Source organism: Hyperoodon ampullatus, assembly GCF_949752795.1.
Source record: "Hyperoodon ampullatus genome assembly, chromosome: 4".
Classification (NCBI taxonomy): domain Eukaryota; kingdom Metazoa; phylum Chordata; class Mammalia; order Artiodactyla; family Ziphiidae; genus Hyperoodon; species Hyperoodon ampullatus.
In genome coordinates, this window is record NC_136917.1 from 63,380,641 (window position 1) to 63,396,941 (window position 16,301).

A 16,301-nucleotide genomic window follows, 5' to 3' on the forward strand; every position below is an offset into this window, starting at 1 on the left:
TGGGCCCAACTAAAAGAAAGCCCTAGTCCATGCTATGAACAGAAAACTTAAAAACCTCAGGTTATTATTGAAAAAAATGTTTTAAAAACCTGTAATGATGGTGGGGAGAAATTACTGAAAAAACAGCACACACATCTGTGTGTGTGTTTCTAATATATCTTTGTGCTCTATATCATATACTAGAACAAGATAACTAGAATTTCCTCATATCAGACAACAGTTTAGTTTTTCCCTAACTAGATGGGAACTGAAGTACCATCTTTGCACAAGGCCCCTGTCCTATGGACAATTTCATTTACCTTTAATAGCTTTCCATCTATGGACTTTTCTGTTTACATACATAATCCCCACATACCAGATTCCTTTGGGACTCTGCATTGCTGAATGCAGTAGAAAGGAATTGTAATAAACAACACCAAGACCTAAAAACTTGATCTCTCTTAAAACCTGGGAGAATTGAGGTTACCTTAGACATAACTCTAAATTGTTTTGTGAGCCCCAGGCTTCTGTCTTTTAAAAGAGTACTAAACGAATAAATTAAGACAGGTACCACGTTTACTGGGCACACAACAGACTTACCAAATAAGCCACCTTCAATAGCTTTCCTCTCCACTACCTTCCACCTACATGAGGAAGAGTTTTTAGATCAGTTTCAGAAGTTATTCATATTCATGGAACTTTTAAATTTTGGGGTGTGTGTGTGTGTCTGTACAGACTCAAGGATATTTCTAGGAAGGGGAAAAAAACTGGTCTGTAAGTCAAGAGTGCTTTCTATCAGAGATCAGTGTTCCTATATCCAGACTTTACTTGTTTACATTACAAAAAAAAAAAAGTGGAAAATGGTGAAAACCTCTTCACTGGATAGACACAAGTCTATCAACTCAATCAACATGATATTTTCACAAATTGGGATGAATATTTAAGTTCAGTAGAGTTTTAAAACTAAACTCAATCCCTTAACATCTCTTAAGGGATAGTACAGTTATTGGTTAAAAGACCAGACTGCCTGGGTTCAAATCCCAGCTCTATCACATACTGGCTGGTTGACCTTGAGAAAGTTACTTGATCTGTACCTAGTTTCCTTATCTGTAATATGGTAGTACCCACCTCATAAGATTACTCTGAGTTTGAAATGTGATCATGTTAAAGTGCTTAGAATAGTGCCTTGCACAGAGAGTTATGTGAGAAGTACTGTTACAGAGGAATTGCACATCACAAATGCACTTAATCTTTAACATGAATCCAAATTTGTACCAAAATAAATTAGTTTTAGCCTCTGGCCGTACCATACATTTACAAAATTTATGTAGTAAATTTTAAACATTCTTTGCATGACATGACTTTGTAAATTGAAGTACATCTGGTATTCAACCAAAGAAATAGGAATCTGTTCCAAGGCTGAAGAAAAAAATTGTGAAAGTAATTGAGAGATGGAACATTCCCTAAGAATTTTCTCCAGTAGGAATGGGGGCTAGATATGAGTTTTATGCATGTGTTGAATTTAGGAGTTAGAGCTCATTAACTCCCTGCGAAGTAAGATGTAACTTCCTTATAATTATCTATCAATACTTGAAATATTTCAGTTTTAAATAGGGAAAACAGGTTAAGGATAAAAATAGATTTTGAAGTAGTATCCAAATAACATTTAATGAAATAAGAGGGGAGACTATCATAGCTACTGTATATTTAATCTAAGAGACAGTCACTGGAGTACATGTCTAAAGAAACTGTTTTAGAGCTGAATATAGAAGTATCACACATTTGATACGACCAAAAAGTACCTTTAAATAAAGCATCTTTTTTGGGGGGGGGCATAATTCCAGTGAGTTAACTCTCAATTGTATCAAAAGTTCCCTAAGATCATACACTTACCCCCAAATTTCCCAAGTATTAGCTTTAAAAGGGAAACACCAGCACTTATCCTTTCTAAAATTTGCTTAATAAACAGAACCTATAGATATTGCCATCCTACAGTCTTCCAGTAGAGAAATCAGTCTTTCAATAGAAAAGAAGCTGTTAGCTTACTAAGCTAGTATGAATGTGCAAGAAACTCTTGGGGTTAATGAAACAGCTCTTTTAACTGCTAGAAAGACTACACAGGTGGTTCAACGGAATTTACTTGTATATTTTCCATTTTGTATACTATGTGAAGGCATAGGATAGCTTTGTATTAGCTTTCTTCAATACTGTGTTTTGTTTATCCAGTAAACTAAAATGCAGTACAACTTTTATACAACTTAGGAGATTAAAAAAAAAAAAGTCTCCACAAGAGAAATCAACTCAGCAGGCCCTGGTGTTAAAACATTTTTCCAGAATAAAAAGATAGGCAGGGGCTTCCCTGGTGGCGCAGTGGTTGAGAGTCCGCCTGCAGATGCAGGGGACGCGGGTTCATGCCCCGCTCCGGCAAGATCCCACGTGCCATGGAGTGGCTGGGCCCGTGAGCCATGGCCGCTGGGCCTGCGCGTCCAGTGCCTGTGCTCCGCAATGGGAGAGGCCACAACAGTGAGAGGCCCATGTACCGCAAAAAAAAAAAAAAAAGATAGGCAATTGCATTAAAGGCAGTTTTCAAATATTTAAATTACACCAAGATTCCTTCCAAGTATCTGCCTTGTTCAAACCAATGCAACAAGTTCTTATTTATTGTTAATAGTGGGGCATGGGTTTTTGGTAAATGTTGACGGTTTACTTTTTTCATTATCAAAAATCTTTTAAAGTGCTATCAAGCAGCAAAATAAGTTGCATCAGCTCTCTGCTCATGGTAGAGGTGCCAGTTCCTCGTGGTGGAGGTGCAAATTGTGAAATCCCAAAAGGTAGAGTTTAACAGTAAGTAGTGCATGAAGAAACAGTAACAAGTGGCCTAAATACAGAGTTGGACAGAATCAAACCAGTTATGTATGTAATTGCTCAACTGAAACTAATATAGGTACATTCAAAATAAAGTTTGAGATTATAATTGGTGTTTAGAATCAAATTTGAAGAATTTCTTGATAAAATATAAATCTGTTCTTTTGAAATTAGAAATGAAACTATCAGTTGATGGAGAGCTAGAGACTTATTAACCCCTCCTACTCAGATAAGGAAATAAGTGACAAAGTCTCTTGCACTGAAGTTATGTATTTTAACAGCTTTACATGTAATATTCATATATAAAAAACTTTAAGTGCTTTTCTCCAATTTAAAAATCTAAAGAATTCAAAAATAAGGCATTCAATATTTGAAAAAAGTACAGATTTACAAAATGTGTATATTCTGTCATGAAAACTCCACACCAACATTATACACTTGGAAAAAAATACAAACAGGATATATTACAAATTTATGTAAGCAATAACTTAGTTCACACCATGCAATAAAAAGTACATTAATCAAGATACACAAGCTTTTGTAGGTTCTAAACCAAAGGACTTTTTTTTTCTGCAGAATCCTTAAAACCTGTGGCACTTAAAATTTGTTAGCCTTTCTACTGAGAGGTAAATTATACACAACAATGATGAAAAAGATTAACAGACCAGTTGTCTATTATGAATCATTCCAGCTTTGTTCAACAATGGCCGAAACTCTTTTCTCATATTCTCGTTTGTTTTCCTGATAAAGCTGTGCTGCCTGGCTATTGGCTGGACTATTTGGATTTGGTTCATCCAGCAGAGACTAGAAGGAAAGACAGAGATAAAACATATTTGTAGAGTTATTCTTTATATTAACATGGGTCCGATATGGAGCACAGAAGTTGCATAAAACAAATTATTCTATGAAGAAAGACAGAAATTAGTACGTCTTACATATTTTTAGATCTAAGTACTTTCAGAAATGGTTTGATACAGTAAGAAGCTTCCTGCTGCTAGAAAACTTAAGCTTTCAGAACAGATAGTTCTTAATTGCCTTAAGACCTCTAATCTCAAAGAAATTGGAAAAGAACAGTATTCTTCAGCATACTGAGACATTAACTAGGAAATAACTTGATTTGGTTAACACACAATATCTATAAAATAGCTTAGCAACTAACATTTTCCAAAGTTAAACTCTATTACTGAGGTAAGGCTGCAAATTTCTGACAGTAAGTTGGGTAGTGTACCTTGTTTCCTTTAATCAACAAAACATATGCACCTAGCAGCAAGGGAATGAAACAGGAAAGCTGAAAACAGTTTATAAGATGACCTGAATTAAAGCAGAAGTGTGACAGAAAAAACTTTAAAAAGGTCATAAACCAAAAACGTTACTTCTGCTCCTCTCAAATCCATATAACTAAAACATCACTCACCCCCCACCCCTCCCCCAAACTGTCATTCAAGGTCAACTCTGAAATATTCTGCCAGAGTGCTCTGGCAAATAGTTATTTACTTTCGTTTAAAATAGAATTTCTTGGATGGGGCAACATACTCAATGCTTCTCTGCACTTGGCAGTTTCTTGGGGTCCCTATGTTTTTTTCTAAACAATCATCTTTATCTCTCCCCAAGAAGACTCTTCTTTGTGGGTACAAATAATACTTGACCTGTGAGGGAATTCCCTGGTGGTCCAGTGGTTAGGATGCTGCACCTTCACTGCAGGGGGCATGGGTTCAATCCCTGGTCAGGGAAGTAAGATTCCACAAGTCTTGTGGTGTGGCAAAAAAAAAAAAAAAAACCCAAAAAACAAACGAAACAAAACAAACACCTGACCTGTGAGAACACTTTATACTTAAATTTGATCAGAATGATTGCGTATTTGATCCAATGTGGTCAGGAATGAAAAAGCAGATCGGTTGTATAAAAATCATGAGGGTTTTGTCCAAGCTCTGCCACTGGTTACCTTAGTGTTGGGAAGGTTAGTTTGCTCACGTGGCCTTTAAATTGATCCTAAAAGAGCTAATTGTATCCTATAGAATCTTGAAAAGTTAAGATGCATCCTAACACATGCTTACCTGAATTGATGTTAAGATAGAAGATACATCGTATGTTGGACTCCATCTATTCTGAAGGATATCTAAACATATGCTACCATCAGCATACACTGCAAAGACAACACTAAAATTGGTTACATATTAACTTTGTCATTCCTAACAATTAAAGAGAAACTTTTATCACAAACCGAATGCTTGGCTCAGTCAGAAATCTTGAACATTAGTCAATAACTAAAACTTTTTGTCTTACAGGAAAATCAGTCTCAAACTAAGGACTCTTTATGCGCCTTTTGATCGGGAGGCTGAGTGAGAGTTAAATTTTTTCATCACATACCATATAGCAAATCTGTTTAAATTCCACATTTCCAAATATTCCTAAATAAGGTTCTTGGGGGGATAAAAAAGCTAATTTTTTGACATAGCAATTCCACTCTAAAAGTAATAATCATGGACATGCAAAGTTTTATTTACAGGATGTTCACTATAATACTCTTTATAGAAGTGACAAACTGGAAACTACCTTTGGTCCACAGGGAGGGGACTGGCTAAATAATGGTACGTTATTAACGGTACATACCAATACTGCCGCCAGAAATGATATAAATCTACCATATGTTAATGTAGAATGACACCACCAATATATTACATTAATAAGTTTCCAATTACTTATTTAGGATAATTCCATTTTTTATAAAGAATTATTTATAAATATTTTCATTTGAAGTATATGCAGTCACAAAAACATTTGTAAGACTAAATGCCAAAATGTAGATATCTGTAAATAGTAGGATTATGAAGGGTATTATTTTCTTTACCTTTCCTTGTACTTTATAATTTGTTTTTCCAATAAGTATGCATTCCTTTCATAATAAAAATAAAAATCAAGTGATTACCGTTTTAAAAGTCTAACATCTGAGAGGCTTTTCCCCCCTCCTGAACTGATTATATGAGAATACAATGAACATAAATTTTTATCCAGAACTTGCCAGATTATTTATCTCTACAATAAATTTCCAGAAGCAGAATCGCTGTGTTGATAAAGGATAAATGCATTTAAATGTTACAGATACTGCCAAACTGTGGAATGCAGAACAAGCCAGACCACTCTGCATCAAACAGGAATAAGTGAGGCCTTTTTGGGGAGAGGAGGCAAATTACACTTAAGTACTGTCATTCCTCAGGGCTCTATCCTCGGTCCTCTTCCTTCTTACCCTTTACACACCCTCTGGGCAATTTTATTCATGGCCTCAATTATTACTATCTATGTGCTAGTTTCTTCCAATTGTTAGCGTTAGACCGGATTTAACTCTCAGCTTTAAAGCAGCATAGTCAACCGCTTACTGTGTATCCCATAGGAACGTCAAACTTAGCAAGTCCAAAGCAAAAATCATCACCTCTGTAAAACCCATAAAACTGTAAAATGATTTTAAAGTTTTGAACTAGTAACTATTTTTGAGAAGTAATCCAAAAGTAAACTAGAAACCAAACATCCATCAACTGATGAATGAAGAAAATGTAGTCTATCCATACAATGGATTATCATTCAGCAATAAAAGGAAATGAAGTACAGGTATGTGTTACAACACAGATGAACCTGAAAACTGTGTCGGCTGAAAGAAATCAATCACAAAGGACCACATACATTAAATGATTCCATTTATATGAAATGTCCGGAATAAGCAAACCTGAAAAGTGAAAATACATCAGTGGTTGCCTATGGCTGGGAGGCAGGGGGGGATGGGGATGGGGAGTGACTGCTAATAGGCATGGGATTTTTTGGGGAGGGTGATAAAAATGTTCTAAAATTGATAATGGTGATGGTTGCACAACTCAGTGAAGATACTAAAAACCACTGAATTGTACAACTTAAATGGGTGAGTAGCACAGTATGTGAATCTTTTAATAAAGATGTTTAAAAAAAGCAAACTAGGAAGTTAACTAAATAAGGTACTGATAGTGGAAAAAAGGGAAACCATGTTATTAATATGAAGGGATAAAAGAAAAATCAAATACACTGTTTCCTTATAAATTTGTTAAGGCTGAAAATCTTAAACCTATACACATATACTCCTTGCACATTCCACAGTCTTTTCTACCTTGATTTACAGAGCTCCCTTACTACAGTTTGGGTCGATTCACTAACAAGTCTAAGCTAGTAAAGCTACAGTAGAATAAATCATAATAAGTGACTTGAAAATTTCCTCAGAACAGAAACAGAAAATAAAATTAAAGCTGCCTGGCCTCTGGGTGGGGGAAGACCTTGAAAGAAAAAGCAACTTCACAGCAATAAAGCACAAAGGCTAAATCTATGATCTAATCTATTATTGGGAAGTCACCTTGATTCCAGACACACAAACACACCTCTCTCCTATGAGTATGGAGATCCCTATCTGCCTGCAGTTTTCTCACGTAGTCTGTAGTTCTAGACTAGACGCACAATCAAGAGGACCTCTGAAAATGTTCCTCCTGAAAGTAAATTAACTAATGGGGAAAACTACATTTAAATGTGCAAATGATATAAAAAGGAAAGAGAACTTAAATATTCTGGAAAATAAGTCTTTCATACAGTAATTTATAATCCAGGAATACAAATTTATTAGAAGTAAAGAGCAATAAGTCAGGAAGAGCAAATTTAATTACAAGAGAGTCACTTAGCAATCATTTATGGAAACTAGTAATAAACTGCTAAAAGTAAAAATAGTAACAAGGGAGGAAAACTGTATTTTTAAAAAACCTTTAAAAACATACAAACCTTTGACCTAGTAATCCTACTTCTAAAAACTTATTCATGGGTATTTGAGAAGATTTATTTTCAAGAAAAATGTGCTGTTTAAAACTGTAAACAATTAAAAATTACCAACTGGACAATGATTAAATAAATAATGATAAACTCATATAACAGAACATTTTGCAGCCATTAAGAATGATATAGGGAATTCCCTGGTGGTCCAGGGGTTAGGACTCCACGCTCTCCCTGCTGGGGGCCCGGGTTCGATCCCTCGTCGGGGAACTAAGACCCCAAAAGCCGCATGGCGCGGCCAAAGGAGGAGAAAAAAAAGATACAAAAGAATATCTAATAAGTGAAAATGTTCATGTTATATATAAATTACTTAACTTTACATACAACATGATCCTAATTTTGTACATTTACCTGCAAGCTACATTTTAAGCTATAAATTCTTTTTAGTATCTTTCACATTTTGATAAATAAATAGATATTACTTTAAAATCAGAAGTTATTAAAACAAAACTTTACCTCAAATCTGGAACCTTGATAAGATTCCAGACTACAAAAGTATGGTTAATATTGACATAGAAGCAACATCTAGAAGTGGGCCCTAATAACAAGAAGTATGGGCAAGACCTAAAAGGATGAAACAACTCTTTTTTCCTCCTATCATTTTCAAAGGCTAATAAATTGCTACTTACCATTTGGATGAAACATTTTGGATAAAAACCTAACAGTTGGCGGTTTATTTGGATATTCTTCAGAAAATTCTATTACTAGTTTAAAAGTACCTAGATAGAAAACAAACCAAAATAATTACAGTAAAGACAAGCATAACTTTTCTCTCTCTTCATCAATGAAATCCCAAGCCCGTGCTGGCTTTTGCACGACCACACAAAAATTAATGTCAATTTTGGTTTAGCACATAAAACATACTAAATATACTATTTATGTACTGATAACATACAGCATTGGCAAGCACTTGGGGGGTACAGCACTTACATGTGCTACTGGTGGGAACATTAACTGTCATATTATTGGAAAGCAATTTTGCCCTAGCTACCAAAATTTTAAATGCACATTTGAGGAACTACAAATAATTTATTGTAACTTAGAAAGGGGTGCCAAATGATTTTGAGATGGGCTCACCACCACATGACAAAGGACTCAGATTGGAGGCATGGCCACTAATGTGAAAAGTCTGCTCTGTCCCTATCACTTAAGTATGCCAAGAATCAGTTAAGCATTAGTGTAACTGCCTACTGTTGGTTACAGACCAATACAGTACATTTTGGTCAGTCTAAATCATTATCTTATGGTCAAAAGAAACAGGCATTTAAAAAAAATTATGCATTTATAATAAAGTCAATCTGTTCAGAGTGTACAAAGAAGAGCTCTTAACTCAAATTCCAAATCTATTTAGCAGAAACAACCACCGTTACTAGTTTCGTGTTTGTCTTTCTAGCCTCTTTTTGCATTTATTCACTATCCAGAGTCCTTTTATTTTGAGGAAATCTACCTGAAGGTTGGATAGGTGCTCCAACCACAACACCTTGGGCATAGTAAGTTGAGGCTTATTCCTAATGAAGTCAATAAAAGTTTAAAACCATTCCAGATGTCTCCACAAGCTTCTTTCCTTATTTTATCAATGCAGTTTAAAAAAACAGAACAAAAACCCTTTCTCACCCTAAATTCTAAACTCATGACTCCAGTATCAAAGGCATGTGTTCAGTAAAATATTTAATATTTTATTTTCATTAGTCATATATTCAGTATGTAATCTCTACCTCTTTACATTTTTTGTTTGGAAATTTGGGATTAGGGAGGCCAAAGATACAAACAAAATCAAAGATGATATTTAATTCACATTTTGATATATTAATAGAGATTCTATGAAATGTACAGTTCATTAGCAAAGATAGCCTTATACCTAATTATATAGTTTTACAGTTTTAATTTTAATTATAAAAATGTACAACATAAACACTTCAGACAAACACAAATATGAAACAGCTTTTTTTAACCTTTTAAAATTCACATTATGGGGTCTCAGGACCCTTTTATAGTCTTACTCCCAACCACGCCAAGCTTCCAAAGTGAAGTCACTGAATGTGAAGTTGGGAAGAGATACATGCAACAGCATACCATTTTATGGTATTTCCACCAAAAATTGAAAATAATTTTAAAATATGGGCTCTTTAATAACCAACTTGCAAAAATTCCCCAAAATTTTTAAACAATCTATTCTCACAATCGGTATAAGCTGCCTCCAGCACATCACAGGCTCTAACTATCTATATTTATTAGATACTATAACTCAAGGAAAACTTAACATATTTATTAACAACTGTAAACTCATTACACATTAACCTAAGTAAAATTTAATGAAAATAACTATATGTCCCCCAACCAAGTTAGTGAGAAGTGTAACACTGTTTTACGTATTTGCAAATCTCTTAAATGATTAGCTTAATAGAAGACAGCTGCATTCTCTTAGCTGCTTCTGCGTTCAATCTGTTGCAACGTGCTGTTTTGGTTGAGGTACATGAAGAAAATCAGGCCTCACACAAATATGTAAATGAAAAGGAAAGAATATTTTCATAGCCTTTTCAGATAATTGTAGATATTCTTTGATATTACACCAAAGAAATGGTACGTTTTTAAAGGTTAGCTGCAATGTAGAATCTGAAACCACATAAACTTTCTGCATCAGTTACATTAACAACTGTTGCATATTGCATATATCTTTTATCCATCCATAATTTTCTAATACATTGGCCATTTGGAAAATATTGGTTCACTGAGTTATCCAAATCTTCTAAATGTTGCCATATTTCATTATATATACACTCCATCAAAAAAAAAATCACAACAGGTAATACCACCTACTGATCTCATGAGAGAAGTCTTAAAAGTATTGGGAAGCTGTCATTTTATCAGCAGCTACAAATACTGTCAGTCACTTTGCTTGACCTAACAGCTCATTTTGGTAACTTTTAATATGTCAACCAAATACATACTCAAATCTAAATAACTGGAGTTTGTCTGCAGTCACTCCTTCAAGTAAAAAATGTTCCATGAAAAAAGCAGTAATTGAAGTTGCAGCTCAAACGACTGCAGAACTGCTTTCCCTCTAGACGACCATCATAGTTTGGTATGCAAGAGAAGAGTTTCATGCATACTTCCAACTTCATCACGCAGAATATTAAAAAGATTCATACTCAACGGTCAGAATTTAGCAATATTAATCAATTCCCACTTTTTCATCAAGACATTTTAAACTGAAACTGGCATCTTTTAAAATGCAAAAAATACAATGACTCCCAGCAGTTTGGTGCCACTGTCTTGATATATGCCAAGGTGCTAAACTGCTTAAGGCCAGTTTCAACCACTAACGCTTTTGTACCATCAGAGCTAATGTTAATACAATGAAAAAGGCAAATGTGTCACTACTGGTATGAAGAGTTTTGACCCCATGGGACCCCTGAAAGGGTCACAGGGAACTTAAGGGGTTTATGGACCACCCTTAAGAATCCTCTGGTATAAAGTAAAAAGCTGAACTCCTTGAGTACCTCCCTTCAACTCCTTACCCCCCATTTGGAGGTAACCACTGGTAACAGTATGGTATATAACCCCCTTTAACCACACACACTTGCATGTATATATTTAGTAAAAATGAGGTACTACAACATACATTCTGCAACTTTTTTGTCTCCTCAGATATACGTCCAGATCTACCTTATTCTTTAACAGGTACATAATATTCTAGAGTCTAGATATATCATAATTTGCTTAACCATTTCCCCTATTGAACATTCAGGTTATCTCCTTAAAAATACTTCTGCAATCATTATTTGTACAAATATCCTCAATGGGTTAATTCTGAAGCCATTGTGATAACTAAGACAAACCTGTTTAACAATTTTTAAAAATTCATGCTATAATTAGGGAAACTAAGTATCTGGTTAAAATCAATTTGAGAAGTTCAACTATAAATACATATTAGAAGGAGTTTTCCATTTTCCTGGCTCTTGGTGAAGAGCAAAATGCAGCAAAAGATCCTGCAGAATGGTAACTATTTACGGGTGTCAAATGCTAGCTGTTACGTGAAGCTACTGGTCACTGTGTATGATTAAGAACAATGTCAGCTCAGCACCTGATCAATATACATAAAGTTAAAAAAGCATGATTACCCTCCTGATGTTTACCTCAGGGACACTTTTAGCATGCTACAAGGTCATTTAAACTATTCTCAACATAGACCCCACCATCTAATCTAGGCTTAGAGTTCTACAGCCAATATCAAAGTAACAGAGGGAACTAGTAATGAAGGTGATCAAGCTGATTTGAGAAGAAAGTCCTTTGTAAACTATAAATTCTCAGTAGCATTATTTAGTTACAATTTGACCTATTAACAATAGAAACTAGTTAACTAGATATGTTGGTGTTACAATTCCCTACTTAAAAGAAGCCTCTTAATAGAAAACATTGAGAATGACTTACCATCTTCAAAGGGTGTCCCTTCTGGTCTGAAAACAAGAAGATTTCTGATTAAAAGAAGTTTTTCATTCTGCTTTTTCCTGATTTTCACAAGTGGAAAGAATAAACTCAGGGAAAGAGGGGCTCATTCTGGTAATTTGTGGAGTATTTAAGTTATTGTTAATTTAGTATCACCTCAGCCCTGGATTTTTATTGATGTAGACATAAAGGGTAACTTTAATTTTCAAAGTTTTCCTTTTAGGGTGGCTTTGCAAAAAACAAAACCAAAAAAAACTTGTCATAATTTTAGCACAAAAAGAATTCAGTTCATAAATACCAACCCTTTTGTAAGTATCTGTATTCTTAAGAGGAAAAGTCTTACTTTCAATGTATATCAGTAAGATGGAAATCAATACCCTTTAGTTTAAGATAATATGACACCACGGACTTCCCTGGTGACGCAGTGGTTAAGAATCTGCCTGCCAATGCAGGGAACAAGGGTTCGAGCCCTGGTCCAGGAAGATCCCAACATGCCACGGAGCAACTAAGCCTGTGCGCCACAACTACTGAAGCCTGAGCACCTAGAGCATGTGCTCTGAAACGAGAAGCCTCCGCAACGAGAAGCCTGCGTACTGCAACGAGTAGCCCTCATTCGCTGCAACTAGAGAAAGCCCATGCGCAGCAATGCAACTAAAAATAAATAAATAAATTTATATTAAAAAAAGATAATTATGACACCAAAGTCTCCTGCTTTTCAAAAGAGCAACAGTTCTTGTTCAAATCGACTGGATTTATCTGATGTCACCAAGAAAGCCAGTTTCTTTTGCCCAAATCTTTTCCTTGCTACCACATTCCAATTTCATCTTTCTTAAGCAGCAACATGAAGTTTAATTACCACTTGCAAGGCACATTCAGGATCTCAAAGAAGCATGCTAACAGCCTGAATTAGAAGGGTGAACTACACTCATTTTTCCACTAGTCTTTAACGTAGACTCTCATAACTGATTCAATAGCAATTCAGAATTGTTTACAAAAGTATTCCTTTAGAGTTTTAGTGCAAAACCCTAGTTTAAAAAGAGTGAAAGAAAATAAAATCCAGTTCTAGAAAACTAAAGAAAAACCATAAGGAAATTTTAAATTAAAAAGCATGTATAAAATATATACTATCTGTAAAAGGTAAGAATGCATCTCAAAAGGCTCCATTCAGTTATTTCACACTGAGGTGTGAAACATTTTTCATTTACATCCTTACCATGGTGGAAGTTCTAGTATTTTTGGTTCCTAGCCTTTTTACAGTTCTAGTAGAATGCAAGCGTAAGAATTTGCTTGGCACATTTTCCACAAAATAATTTATCTTTCTCCTTTAGTCTCAAATGATATTTTTATCAAGTAAAGCCCAAAGTGATCATAAAATCATAAATTGTATGTAACTGCCAAAACTCTTCTCAGAATTTTTTTTTACCTTTGCAGTTTTTGTAAGATCCCTGATCCCTCAGCTCCCTTCCCTAGTTGTTATACATTCACTTTTCTTAAAAGAATCACCACACCTACCATTTGTCATTTCTTTCAACTCACCCAAATATAACTGCATTCCACTGCATGATGTTGTTTTCAGATGGTGCGCCACTGACACCCACAGGTGGGTCCTCTTGCAATCTAGAAATCCAGAGTAGAAATTTTAAAAGTTGAACATTAAGGCCACTAAAAACGCCAAACAGAACACCTATGGACTGTACACCATCTACTTTGAGAAACAAAGTAAATCAATTTCCTTGTTCTTGCGCTGAGCTGGAATAAACCATGACTTAAAAGTGCTTTGGAGTCATCCCTCTTCAAATATCACCAAAGTTAAGATATCCGTTCAAGAACTGCCTTCAACAGTAACAACAAAGTAAAAACCTCAAGTGAAAAAACGATTTTACTGTTGTGAACATGCAAAGCCTTCGTGAGTCCTAACCACAGCTACTTGTGCAACATGGCCACCAAATATTCCTCCCCCCAAAACCAAAACAAAAAAACCCCCACCTCAGAGTAAACACTAAATGACTGAAAACACACGTATATCCAATTTAATTAGGAAACTAGTTTTAGGCAGTAGAGTTACTTTATCCCATTTGCTTCAATTAGCAATAGGTTTTAAAGTAATCAAAGCTTTGGTTAGGTTTTCCCCTCAGTCCCTATTTTAAAAGCTCTGCACCAACACTAAATCTACCTCTCAGATCATGCAACTCAATACAAAGCTACCTTCCAACATTTGTCATAATCAAATTCTTGCAACCGAAGACCCTTGGAAAACTACCAAAGATGCCAAGTATACAACTCAGAATTAAGCAGTGAATTGCAGTGAGAAACCAGGGTAACAATGGCCACGAACTGGGAAGTTTTAATATTTGAATTTCACTCATGGGAGCTAATCTGAAATCTACTGGTTTCAAGCTGTAGAAAGCGAGTTCTGCACCAAAAAGAGCATCTCCTTTTAAAGACTATCATCTCAGTAAAAAATAAAAAAAAAAAATAAACATTATATATATATATAGACTGCCATGTGGTATGATACTTGATATTAGTCACCCCCCAGAATGGCTCTTTTTAGTCAGCCTCAAGCAGAATAGGCCACAACGAACAGAAGCGTTAGACGATATGCTGCTTGAAGCCCGCCCACCAAAGATAAAGGCTAAGTTACGAATACACTCAATGATAAACTGGCCAAAGCCCCAAACAATGGCTTCCAAGTGCCTCATTTAAGGGTTTATAATGAAGTTGAGAGATTACTTCCTGAGCCGCCATTCTAAGTTTTTACACTAGGTATTTTGCCTCAAGCAGGGCGGGTCTCCCTAAAAAAACACTTAAAAATGCGCAGAGGAGCGTAATGCTAAGTGTTCTCGGTCATTTTTCTCCCCGTACCTCCAAGCATTCAATCAACGGGAAACAACTGTAAAAAAGTCACTTCCTCCTCTCTAACCCCAACACCTCCTAACAAAACCCTACTTTACAAAAGGAGGCCCAGGGAGTATCAGGTTAGCGCCAGTCTCCAAGGCGGCATTTCCCCAGGCTTTGGAGGCTATAGATAGGGCTTTTATACACCAGGCCACAGAGCTGAGTTCCAGAAAGCACTGGCAGCTGGGGTTGCCAGCCCGAGTCCCAGCCCTCTAAGCTAGTTCTCAAGGTCCTTTCAGGAGGGCGGGGAGAGAGTCGGGTTTCGGAGGATCTGTTAACCTCCGGCCCTAGAGCATCAGACCCCACCCTCACTGCAGAAAGAATGGGAAGGGAGGGAGGGTTTGGCCCCAACCCTGGCCCTCGAAGGCGACCGCAAGGCCATCGAACAAAGCTAACTGGTGCAGGTAGCGGGGGGAAAGGCTTCTGCACGCGCTTGCTTTTAGGGCAGAGAGAGGAGGTACCGCAAGGTGCAGGGGATGAGGTTTGAACGCAAGGGCGAGACACCGGGCAACTGGGACAAGTGGGCAGCAGGGAATCCTAGGACAGCCCATGGCCATCTTTTTACTTTTTGAGGGGGAGGGGGTGGCGAGGAGGTATCGAAATTTCTTACGTCGGACGAATGAACAGGCAAGGACAAGAGAGTGCTAACGGGGGCTAGGACTGGGCTTCCGTCCGTCCCGCTGGGCCCACAGCGGCCCTCTTAGGGTCAGAGAGGAAGATGTCCCGGATCCCCGCCCTGCAGCCCCGTAGCTTTGGGGAGGAGCCGTCATCCAGGCGAAGATGAAGGCCCTTACCGCTTGAAATCCCGCATAAGTCTCCTCCGGGCCGGGGTCGACATGCTCCCCAGCTGCCCCGCGGTCAGTCTGAAAAAAAAGAGTCCCGCGCAGCCCCCCCACCCGCCGGCGCGGCGGCCGAATCACTGTGGGTCACTGCCTCAGCCGAGGTTGCACAAACAACCCTGCAATGACGTCTCCCTCCGCCGCCTCCAGATCCCTCCGCCCTCGGCCAGTACCATGGAGTGAGGGGTGGGGAGAAGGGGACGGGACGTAGGAGAGCTCGTTATGGGAGCCCTTTAGCAAGGACCCTATCCATTTTGGCTTCCTGAACTAGTCGACCAATTATTGTTTTCTGTGTTCAGGTTGGAGATTGTGATTAAGAAACACCGAAACCGAAACACCAACCCGTTTCCCCCTCTTTTACTAGTTTAGGCTCAACCGGGTGGGGAGAGAGGGATGCATCCGGGGCCAGAGATATCAGGGAAAGAAGGTAGGATGACGTAA

At 37.1% G+C, this 16,301-nt stretch overlaps 1 protein-coding gene across 2 annotated transcripts; it reads right to left on the minus strand.

The window, feature by feature from the left end:
- Nucleotides 1-3,096: 3,096 nt before the first annotated feature.
- Nucleotides 3,097-15,859, minus strand: UBE2B (ubiquitin conjugating enzyme E2 B; the record flags this gene model as incomplete). 2 transcript variants are annotated; one of them, XM_079703860.1, is made up of 6 exons in its annotated part: nt 3,097-3,648; nt 4,899-4,987; nt 8,307-8,396; nt 12,109-12,134; nt 13,660-13,740; nt 15,816-15,859. In XM_079703860.1, 6 exons carry the CDS (start codon nt 15,857-15,859, stop codon nt 3,520-3,522), a joined length of 459 nt encoding a protein of 152 aa, XP_079559986.1. In that variant the 3' UTR covers nt 3,097-3,519. The 2 variants fall into 2 exon arrangements, with proteins under 2 accessions (XP_079559986.1, XP_079559987.1); XM_079703861.1 differs by lacking the exon at nt 8,307-8,396.
- Between the last annotated feature and the right edge of the window lie 442 nt (nt 15,860-16,301).